This window comes from Myotis brandtii, unplaced genomic scaffold (assembly GCF_000412655.1).
Source record: "Myotis brandtii unplaced genomic scaffold, ASM41265v1 scaffold1213, whole genome shotgun sequence".
NCBI lineage: Eukaryota > Metazoa > Chordata > Mammalia > Chiroptera > Vespertilionidae > Myotis > Myotis brandtii.
In genome coordinates this window covers 233,543-245,239 of record NW_005354228.1, presented here as the reverse complement: position 1 = coordinate 245,239, position 11,697 = coordinate 233,543, and the positions used below count along the sequence as shown (strand labels likewise).

Here is an 11,697-nt window from a genome sequence, read left to right as displayed (position 1 = left end):
GGGGAGGGGAGGGGAGGGAGAGAACAGTGCCAGGGGAGGGGAGGGCAGGGAGAGCACAGTGCCAGGGGAGGGTGGTGGAGAAGTCTCCTCAGCAGTAAGATGTGAACATCTGCTCTTCCGTCTGCCAGCCGGAGAGCCTCACATCTGGACCCACACCGGGCGGGTCATGAAGGAGAAGCAGGGAAGGGCCTCGCTCAGGGCAGGACGAGCCTCCTTCTGGGATGAGAGCGGACCCCCAGGTGCAGACCGAGACCCAGGGCAGCCCTTCCCCACGCCCCCCTCGTGCTTTGGTCTGGTGTCAGTTGCGGTAAATACACATCACCTAGAATTTAGCATTTAGCCTTTTTCATTTTAACCAATTTTAGGTGCACAGCTCTGTGGCACTGAGTCCCTTCTCTGCTCCACAGCCTTCTCCACTCCATCCAGAGCTCCTTCATCTCCCCAACCTGCACTGGTCATTGGCGGTCTCAGGCATAGAAGGCTGTCCAGGCAGGACCTCTGTTCCTGTGGTACCAGGTGAACCCCAACGGCAAAGGAGCCTGGGAAGAGGATGTGGAGACCCCTCAAACCAGCAGGGAGCTCCCAGACATCTAGAGCAAGGGCTGCTCTGCCTCTGGGAGACAAAGGGCGGAAGGAAGGAAGTGCTTTCCAAGCAGCGGCCTGGTTAGCCAGGGCGACCTGCTGGCTGGGGGCCCCTCTGGCTTCCGCCCTAACGCCCCTCTGCCATTTCCTGACCTGGTTGGGCCCAGAAGGCCTTGAGGATTTCAGTAATTGTGCCCAGATACACCCCGAGGACTGTCTCAGTCTCACCAGGATGATTATAATTCTTTAGAACGTGTTAAGGATAAGTCCCACTTCACTACTTTTCCTTCTCAGATTTCTAGGTGTACCGCAATTTCACTCACTTAAGGAAATGTAGAATCAGCTGAGCACATTTGAAAGAAAAAATCATTGGGATGAAGGCGTCATTTCATTTCTCCATCAGTTCACGGAGAACTGACGTTTCTGACGTGTTGTCTTCCTTTCCAAAAGCATCTCCATCGGCCCGGCCAAGTCCTCTTTGACCCTCTCAGAGTGGCAGTCACGATGGCTCATGCTTCCTGCACACTTACCAGCACGTGGTTCCCACCACGGTCCCAAGAGCTTGCTGTGAGCCGACTGGCTTCACACGGGGCAGCACTCTGTGTGGAAAGTACCAGCACCTCCCCTTCACAGAGAGGAGTGACAGCACGAGAGCTGGGTTGATGTTTTCCTCATGGAAGTCCTGTGTCCATTCTCCTGGGATTCTATGATTTCACTGCAAGTGTGAGTGAGAGGGCTTTTAGGACATCGATTGCAAGGACATGCTCTTTTGACCTGGTCATCTGGTGAAGAATGTAAACACATTCCAAATGTTCCACAACCACATGTCTGGAATACGTTCCACTTTGTAAGGTGTAGTATTCCTTTAATGTTCTGCTGCATTTTTAAAAATATATTGTTATTGATTTCAGAGAGGAAGGGAGAGGGAAAAAGAGCTTGAAACATCAATGATGAGAGAGAATCATTGATCGGCTGCCTCCTAAACCACCCCCATCCCTCCTCAGGGATCGAGCCCACAACCCGGGCATGTGCCCTTGACCAGAATCAAACTTGGGCCAATGCTCTATCCACTGAGCCAAACCATCTAGAGCTGTTTAGCTGTATTTTGTGTACAATGCTTTACTTAAGGTTTGTGCATTAGTGCTCAGGAAAGCTATTTCCTGCTGCCTTAACAGGTGATATTGGGTTCATATCACCAGAAATGACTGTGAGGCCTTCATGCCTTCTGTTCACTCTCACAACATAAATAGCACCAGACGAGTCAGAGCAGGAAGGTCTTTAAAATCAATCTATTATGTGCCCTGTAACTGGGCTCTTTTTTGCTTGCTGTTGTTTTTGGAATAGCTTTCACAACATAAAATAGTACTAGTCACAAGACTGTGATCTGAGAGATACTGAACCAATAAGACGGAACTGAGAGTTCAAAACTCTCTCAGGATGAGTGGCTTTAGGACAACAAAGATGGCATTTCATTTTAAAGGGAAAAATGGTGTGGGGACAGGAACAAAGCCATTTGAAAACAATCTCTATCTTAATCTACACAAAGATAAATCTCAGATGATTTGAAATTTATATGAGAAAGTCAAGCTATTAAAGTTCTAGATGAAAAATATTGGGTCTAGTCAAACCTTGGTCCTCAAACCAGGTTGTTTATAGAAATAATGTCTCAAGTTGTGGAATTTCAGTTCTCTACCTCATAACCCTTTCTTGCTGATACAACAGCATGACAAAAAGTGTCCCTCAGGCCACAAAAAAAGGAGAGGATGTGAGTCAGTTTACCACTAAACCTTGTTTGTTATCTCAGGAAATTGTGCCATGAATATTTTTTAGGGGAGATGTGTGTGTGTGTGTGTGTGTGTGTGTGTGTGTGTGTGCTGGGATGAGAGCGGACCCCCAGGTGCAGACCGAGACCCAGGGCAGCCCTTCCCCACGCCCCCCTCGTGCTTTGGTCTGGTGTCAGTTGCGGTAAATACACATCACCTAGAATTTAGCATTTAGCCTTTTTCATTTTAACCAATTTTAGGTGCACAGCTCTGTGGCACTGAGTCCCTTCTCTGCTCCACAGCCTTCTCCACTCCATCCAGAGCTCCTTCATCTCCCCAACCTGCACTGGTCATTGGCGGTCTCAGGCATAGAAGGCTGTCCAGGCAGGACCTCTGTTCCTGTGGTACCAGGTGAACCCCAACGGCAAAGGAGCCTGGGAAGAGGATGTGGAGACCCCTCAAACCAGCAGGGAGCTCCCAGACATCTAGAGCAAGGGCTGCTCTGCCTCTGGGAGACAAAGGGCGGAAGGAAGGAAGTGCTTTCCAAGCAGCGGCCTGGTTAGCCAGGGCGACCTGCTGGCTGGGGGCCCCTCTGGCTTCCGCCCTAACGCCCCTCTGCCATTTCCTGACCTGGTTGGGCCCAGAAGGCCTTGAGGATTTCAGTAATTGTGCCCAGATACACCCCGAGGACTGTCTCAGTCTCACCAGGATGATTATAATTCTTTAGAACGTGTTAAGGATAAGTCCCACTTCACTACTTTTCCTTCTCAGATTTCTAGGTGTACCGCAATTTCACTCACTTAAGGAAATGTAGAATCAGCTGAGCACATTTGAAAGAAAAAATCATTGGGATGAAGGCGTCATTTCATTTCTCCATCAGTTCACGGAGAACTGACGTTTCTGACGTGTTGTCTTCCTTTCCAAAAGCATCTCCATCGGCCCGGCCAAGTCCTCTTTGACCCTCTCAGAGTGGCAGTCACGATGGCTCATGCTTCCTGCACACTTACCAGCACGTGGTTCCCACCACGGTCCCAAGAGCTTGCTGTGAGCCGACTGGCTTCACACGGGGCAGCACTCTGTGTGGAAAGTACCAGCACCTCCCCTTCACAGAGAGGAGTGACAGCACGAGAGCTGGGTTGATGTTTTCCTCATGGAAGTCCTGTGTCCATTCTCCTGGGATTCTATGATTTCACTGGAAGTGTGAGTGAGAGGGCTTTTAGGACATCGATTGCAAGGACATGCTCTTTTGACCTGGTCATCTGGTGAAGAATGTAAACACATTCCAAATGTTCCACAACCACATGTCTGGAATACGTTCCACTTTGTAAGGTGTAGTATTCCTTTAATGTTCTGCTGCATTTTTAAAAATATATTGTTATTGATTTCAGAGAGGAAGGGAGAGGGAAAAAGAGCTTGAAACATCAATGATGAGAGAGAATCATTGATCGGCTGCCTCCTAAACCACCCCCATCCCTCCTCAGGGATCGAGCCCACAACCCGGGCATGTGCCCTTGACCAGAATCAAACTTGGGCCAATGCTCTATCCACTGAGCCAAACCATCTAGAGCTGTTTAGCTGTATTTTGTGTACAATGCTTTACTTAAGGTTTGTGCATTAGTGCTCAGGAAAGCTATTTCCTGCTGCCTTAACAGGTGATATTGGGTTCATATCACCAGAAATGACTGTGAGGCCTTCATGCCTTCTGTTCACTCTCACAACATAAATAGCACCAGACGAGTCAGAGCAGGAAGGTCTTTAAAATCAATCTATTATGTGCCCTGTAACTGGGCTCTTTTTTGCTTGCTGTTGTTTTTGGAATAGCTTTCACAACATAAAATAGTACTAGTCACAAGACTGTGATCTGAGAGATACTGAACCAATAAGACGGAACTGAGAGTTCAAAACTCTCTCAGGATGAGTGGCTTTAGGACAACAAAGATGGCATTTCATTTTAAAGGGAAAAATGGTGTGGGGACAGGAACAAAGCCATTTGAAAACAATCTCTATCTTAATCTACACAAAGATAAATCTCAGATGATTTGAAATTTATATGAGAAAGTCAAGCTATTAAAGTTCTAGATGAAAAATATTGGGTCTAGTCAAACCTTGGTCCTCAAACCAGGTTGTTTATAGAAATAATGTCTCAAGTTGTGGAATTTCAGTTCTCTACCTCATAACCCTTTCTTGCTGATACAACAGCATGACAAAAAGTGTCCCTCAGGCCACAAAAAAAGGAGAGGATGTGAGTCAGTTTACCACTAAACCTTGTTTGTTATCTCAGGAAATTGTGCCATGAATATTTTTTAGGGGAGATGTGTGTGTGTGTGTGTGTGTGTGTGTGTGTGTGGAAGGGGGCGTTGCTTTTGTTGCTGATGAAATGGACAATTAGCACCATTTTAAAACATAAAGAGGCATCAAGAGTGCTACTGTTGCTAAGGGTGTGAAAGAAGCAATGACCACAGGCAGTTGAAGAGGCAGGAAAACTGGCTGATTTGGGTGAAGGAAAAGCAGTTCGCCCGTGGCAGCATTTCCAGGCAGTGACATGTGACCGAGTGAAGATGCCACAGGCTGCCCTGAAAGACACACCTGGACCAGTGCTGAAGGGGGTGGTTTGATAAATGTAAGAAAAGAAGTGTTTGTTCATAGGTTAAACGGTGCGTTAGACATGTACCATATATAAGAAAGGTTAAAATGGAATATTTGGGAGTCTGGAATGAGTTAATTCAATTTACATTATTTGTAATGGTAAAATATGATTCAGTTTTCAAACAAATCACTTCTTGAACAGCCTTCCAGAATGAATGAAGTTTGAGAACCAAGGTTCTACTGTAAATCATTTTCTAATTTTTCTTTGGAAATCAAGTAAATTTGATTCATCAGAATCTGAATGGCAAGTGTGTCCAAAAACTAAAAGATAACTGTGAAACTTGAGAAAAAAGCATTAACAACAAATACGAGACAATAGGTGATGTCCTAGTTATATAAGGTTCTTCAAATTCACTTAAGGAAACCAGCAACCAAATAGAAAAAAATGGGCCAAGGAAACACAGAAACTTCCTCAAAAGAAAGACAGATGGCTCTAAAATTATGAAATGATGCTCAACCGCACTAAAATAAAAAAACTCATGAAAATTAAATTTTATCCTATCATATCATAGATTACTCAAAAGTTTGACAATAGCCAGTGATGGTAAAAGTGTTCAGCAATGACTTTTCTCACAGACTTTTGATGTACATAAATTTAAATATATATAATTTTTTACCCAAAATTTTTACTTCCAGGAAAAAGTACTAAGAAAATAACTGCATATTTGTGCAAAAATCCATCATAAGTGGTCCAAGGCACTTATTATATATCATTGTTTATATTCACAAAAAATTTGGAACTACCTTAAATATTTATCAATAAGGATTTAGCTAAATAAACCATGGTGCTCTTATATAATTTATTTTTATTAAGTCATTAAAAATGACCAAAAGGTTCATCTCTATTGACATGGGAAGTTGTCCACAACATATGGTTCAGTGAATTAGACAATTTATAAAAGTTACAAAACAATGCCTATACTATGATTTTATGTATACAATGGTGCTGGTGGTTTGTGATTTTTGTTTTTGTGGGTTTTTTTTAGTATCAGGTAAGGGTAGGGTCTGGATCAGGATGGTGTAGAGAGAATTATAGGACCCCGACCAGACTATCTATAGTGCTTATATCTTGGTTTGGGGGTTTCAAGTACTTTTAACTTTCTTTTTATTCATTTCAATACTGGTTGATTTTGTTTTTATATCAAGCAAGTTTTAAAAGCAGAAATAAAAAGTTTAATTTTAAAGAATAATATATTTACTTTTCTTCCCTTTCCCCCCCAAGAATAGTCAGTCCATTCCCTTTCTATGTCCCTGATTCATTATAATCACCAGTTCATTCTGTACATCAGATTATTTATTCACTTGGTTCTTAGATTCACTTGTTGATAGATGCATGTTTGTTGTTCACAATTTGTATCTTTACCTTTTTCTTCTTCCTCTTCTTAAAGGATACCTTTCAGCATTTCGTATAATACTGGTTTAGTGGTGATGAACTCCTTTAGCTTTTCCTTATCTGTGAAGCTCTTTATCTGACCTTCAATTCTGAATGATAGCTTTGCTGGATAAAGTATTCTTGGTTGTAGGTTCTTGGTATTCAGCACTTTGAATATTTCTTGCCATTCCCTTCTGGCCTGCAAAGTTTCTGTTGAGAAATCAGCTGACAGTCGTATGGGTATTCCCTTGTAGGTAATTGAGTCTCTTTCTCTTGCTGCTTTTAAGATTCTCTCTTTGTCTTTTGCTCTTGGCATTTTAATTATGATGTGTCTTGGTGTGGTCCTCTTTGGATTCCTTTTGTTTGGGGTTCTCTGCGCTTCTTGGACCTGTAAGTCCATTTCTTTCACCAGGTGGGGGAAGTTTTCTGCCATTATTTCTTCAAATAGGTTTTCAATATCTTGCTGTCTCTCATCTTCTGGCACCCCAATTATTCTGATGTTTGTACGCTTGAAGCTGTCCCAGAGGCTCCTTACACTATCTTCGTATTTTCGGATTCTTTTTTCATTTTGCTTTTCCGGTTGGGTGTTTTTTGCTTCTTCGCATTTCAAATCTTTGGCTTGATTCTTGCGCTCCTCTGGTCTGCTATTGGGTGTCTGTATAATATTCTTTATTTCAGTCCGTGTATGCTTAATTTCTAGTTGGTTCTTTATCATAGCATCGAGGGTCTCATTAGTTTTCGTGACTCTCTCCTCAAGTTTATTGACAGCTTCTAGCACATTTTTGCAAGCCCTCAAAATTGCGATTTTTAGCTCTATATCCTCCATTTCTGTCATGTTTTTTTGTCTCCGCATTTTTTATGCTTTCTTGGTGCACCCCCTAGTGGTCTTTGTGCGCAGTCTTGTTCTCGTTGAGCCTTGATTGTTGTAGTTAATACTAGAGGGATTTGACCACCAGGCCGACTGGCTGTGAGAATCAGCTGTGTCTGCTGCAGTGGGAAAACTTCTGTCCTCTGGGGGGGCGCTAATCTAGCCTTTGCCTGCGGCGATCCGGCAAATGGCTCTGCGCAGGGCTTGGGCGGGGCGGGCTCAACAGGGCGGGCGGAGGGAGCCGTTATGGTGCCCTCAGTCCTGTTCCCAGAGGCTCTGCTTCTCAGAACCCCCGGAACCGCTGCAAACCTCGGAGGGAAAGCTGCCTTCCAACTGATGCCAGACACTCCCGCTTCTCCCGTTTGGGTCCGAGTCCCCAGCGATTCGCCCGTATCTGGAGCTCAGAGTCTGAGACTCCCCCCTGACCGAAAACGACAACCGCGCTCTCAGCCACCAGCCCGCTTTGCGCGCGCACCTCCGCACCTGAGTTTTTTCCACACTGCGCCTCCTCTGAGCCTCGGTGTGCTGTTATTTTTCCTTCTAGTTGAAGAGTCTCTCCTCAGCCAGCCTTCCTGTGGTTCTGGGTGATGTCCGTTCCATCTTTTAGTTGTATTTTTGAAGTGGTTGTTTGCGGCAGCAGTCTCCGGTGTTTACCTATGCCGCCATCTTGGTGGAGTCATATTTACTTTTCAAAGATTTAATTCTAAAATCCTATATATGCCCACCGGCATGGCTCAGTGGTTGAGCATCTACCAATGAACCGGGAGGTCATGGGTTCAATTCCCGGTCAGGGCACAAGCCCGGGTTTTGGGCTCGATCCCCAGTAGGGGGTGTGCAGGAGGCAGCCAATCAATGATTCTCTCTCATCATTGAATTTTTTATTTCTTGCTCCCTTTCCCTCTCTGAAATCAATACAAATATATAAAAAAATAAAATAAAATCATATATGTTTAGGTTATTTGAATTTCAAATGTGATTTAAATTCTTGAAATTTTAGGAAAATTTAAATTGATATGCATGCGTATGTGTGTGTGTGTGTGCGCGCGCGCGTACAGATATTAAAAGGGAAATATTTAATTAGTAAATTTGATGAAATTATTTTAGTAAAATTTAACCAACTTTGGAGAATTCTGGAAATTTTTAAACCATGGGTGACTGTGACTTTAAAAATGTGCCCATTTTTTTGTTTTTCTAAGTCAGGGGTTAATAAATTAGGAGCCTTGGGCTATATTCAGTCTGCTACCTGTGAACTGAAAATGGTTGTTACATTTTTAAATGGCTGAAAAAATTAAAAGAATATTTCATGACAAGTAAAATGATAGGAAATTCAAATTTCAGTGTCCATCAATAAATTTTTGAATTAGATTAATAAAAATTTTTTTCTCTCTCTCTCTTTGTCTCTCTCTCTCCCTCTTTTTGGTTCTAGAAGTACCTATATAATATTCTTGATTTTTCATTTTGGCCCCCAAGCCCCAAAATATATATCATCTGGCTCTTTACAGAAAAGAGGACCCGCAGCCAGACATGCAAGTCACCTTCGCGTGCAGCAGCCTCCCCGTCTCTCCTTGCTGGCTGAGGATGGCTGTAGGGAAAGGAGAGGTAGCGGATGTTTTTGGCACCGGCCTGTAGGGAACAAGCAGAAATAAAAGCAGAGTTAGCTACTGCGATTGGAAGTTCCACGTGGCAAACAAAGTGAAGGACACAGACTTATGCTGTGGCAGCTTTCTTGGATCATTGGCTTTCAGTTATTTTTGTCTAAAAAACCCAGAATGCTTCAGCCTTTAATATGCTGTATATTTGCTTTCCTTGTCATGATAAAATAGACCATTACAAATCTCTCAAAGTTATTCCCACAGCCTCACTGAGATTAGGGTGGAGAGGAGGGTCTACCCCAGACGCAACTGCATCCATTGGTCGCTTTGATAGGGCCTCAAATAGAATAGCTCAGATGCACAGCGGGTGACATGGAAATAAGGTCCACGTGTCTTGGCTAAAACAACTTCTTCGCGGGAGAGGTAAGCTTCCTAGAGCCAGGGGCGCTGGTTCCCGGAGGTGCAGGCTCCTTCAGTCCTGGCCGCCATGGAGTCCGGTCCAGACTCAGGACACAGCGTGCGCTGCAGTCACTTACCCCTCCCGGAGGAGAGAGCCCTTGGTTCCTAAGGTCCTGGACTCCCAGAGGGATACCTGAGCATGTGTCCTGCCCCCACTGCCTTTGCATCTCTCTGCCAACAAGGCAGTGGTTTTGTTTGTTTAAGTGTCAGCGGTAGTCACCCAGGGGCCCGTCCTGGGATGAGCCAGCTCTCAGGTGTGTCCACCTTACAGGCCACCCCTTACCGGCTTTCCCCATGGCAGGCTGCGGCCTTTCCTCATACTCTCGCGTAAGGTGTTCTGGCGGCGGATCAGGATCTCTTTAGCCTGCTTCTCAACTGTTCGGGATTTGAGGTTGTATTTGTTATAGGACGGTGTCTGCAGAAAGAGGAACATCAAATACGAAAGGAATCTCCAGTTTAACTGTCAACCTCAGGAGGCTATAAAAATATCACAAATTGAGACTACTAGAGCAAGAAGACACCATGCAAGCCGTCTGAGCATTTTCCTCAATTACAGGGGAGCAGGCTGTGGCCCCCAAAAGAAAAATTTGTGACGGAGGCCACCCCTATTGGGACTCCTGTGGTTGGAGTGGTGCCTCCTGGCTCACAGAGCGGTGCTCTCCACCTGTCCTGTCCCTCTGTTACCCTTGCAGGTACCCCCAATACTCACAGACTTGTGCTGCCCCATATACACACTTTCTTTCCTAGTGTTTTTTATACTAGGCCAGTGGTTACTGAATTTAATGAATCAGGAAAATGTCAGAACTATGTTGGGAATTTCTATAAGGTTGCTATTTTTTAATTTTGCCAACTAAAGATACATTTAAAAAATCAACCAAATACATCATCTTAGATAAAGAAACAGATCCAGAGACAGAGAAGCATCAACCAGACCATCAAACCTCAGAGGGAAGGCAGGGGAGGGTAGGGGTAAGGGGGAGAGATCAACCAAAGGACTTGTATGCATGCATATAAGCCTAACCAATGGACACAGACACCAGGGGGGAGTGAGGGCATGAGCGGGGGTGGGGTGGGGGGGTCATTGGGGGAGATGAGGACACATATGTAATATCTTAATCAATAAAGAAAATAAAAAAAGAATAGTCCTTCAAATTGAATCAATTTAGCTTTATGAAAAATTACTTCCTTGTCCTTATCAAGGCCAGTAAAAACCTCTGTTGAACCATAGACCAACATCAGTCCTCAGATGTTTACAAAGTGCTTAACTGGAACTTCTCTCCTTTCTTTTCACTCAAAGTTACCAGTGAATATCCTGTTTCCTGTGGGTTAGTAGGTTTCTTAAATAATAGGATCAGGACTGAAGATGCGATCACTCTTGGCTAACCAATGCTTTAATAGAATATTCGATTTAATAGCAAAAGAGTAAATGTCTATGTGCCAGGTGCCATGATAGACATGAAACTTAAAAAAAATGGTTAAGTTAGAATTATGATCTTCAAAGGCTTCTAGTCTACTGGGGGAGTTATACAAATAAGTATATACTGTTATGTGCTCAGGTAAGTGAGAAGATGTTGGGGTGTGCAGGGAGTATGGAGGACAGGCAAAAGGCAATCAGTTGTCTAGTGTTTGTATTTTAGTGTATATACATCCAGTTAAGTATATTTGTGGCCTTTATCATCTATTAACTAAATCACAGTTAATTAAGTCTCATAAAATGGCAATTGTCTAAAAATAGTTTCATAAAAAAGGCATAGGTTGAGGGGGTGGGGTGGTCAAGGAAACAAAGGTGAATTAGGAAAGCCAGCTTTCTCTTTATGCTGATGGGAGAACTTTGACAGCCACTCTTGACAAATTAACCAATCTGACAAGAACTTGTCCAAAAATTTGCATTTTAAAGATAGTTTGAAATGTGGGTTTTTATCCACCATCACTAATGATGGACTTCAACCTAATTATCTATATTATAAAAACCCAGTGGCCCTAATGCCGTAACAACCAAAGACCGGTGGGGGTGGGTAGGGTGTGAGTGCGGCGGGGCGCGTGCAGGTGGGCGGGGCCATGTGATTTCACACCTGGGCTTCTAGTATTTTATATGTTGAGACATTAAAGAATGACATATAACACTATCATAAAATATTTTTAAAACTAGAGGCCCGGTGCACAAAAATTTGTGCACTCGGGGAGGTTGCTCAGCCCGGCCTGTGCCCTCTTGCAGTCTGGGACCCCTCAGGGGATCTCCACCTGCTGGCTTAGGCCCACTCCCCAGGGGATCAGGCCTAAGCTGGCAATCAGACATCCCTCTGGCAGCCTGGGAGACCTCGGGGGGATGTCCACTTGCCAGCGGGGAGCAGGCCTAAGCTGCAGTTGGACATCCTTAGCGCTGCTGAGGAGGTGGGAGAGGCTCCCACCACCACC

General features: G+C 44.2%; 1 protein-coding gene across 2 annotated transcripts in view; it reads right to left on the bottom strand.

Annotated features, from left to right (window-relative positions):
- Positions 1-11,697, bottom strand: part of SLC9A4 (solute carrier family 9, subfamily A (NHE4, cation proton antiporter 4), member 4) — a 98,492-nt gene that overhangs the window by 5,873 nt on the left and 80,922 nt on the right. For both annotated transcript variants that reach the window (XM_005858750.2, XM_014533070.1), the window contains 2 exons: positions 9,566-9,697; positions 8,767-8,854 (listed from right to left, as the gene is read on the bottom strand). In XM_005858750.2, coding sequence (XP_005858812.1) covers positions 8,767-8,854; positions 9,566-9,697 — 220 coding nt within the window. The remainder of the gene's footprint in view (positions 1-8,766; positions 8,855-9,565; positions 9,698-11,697) is intronic.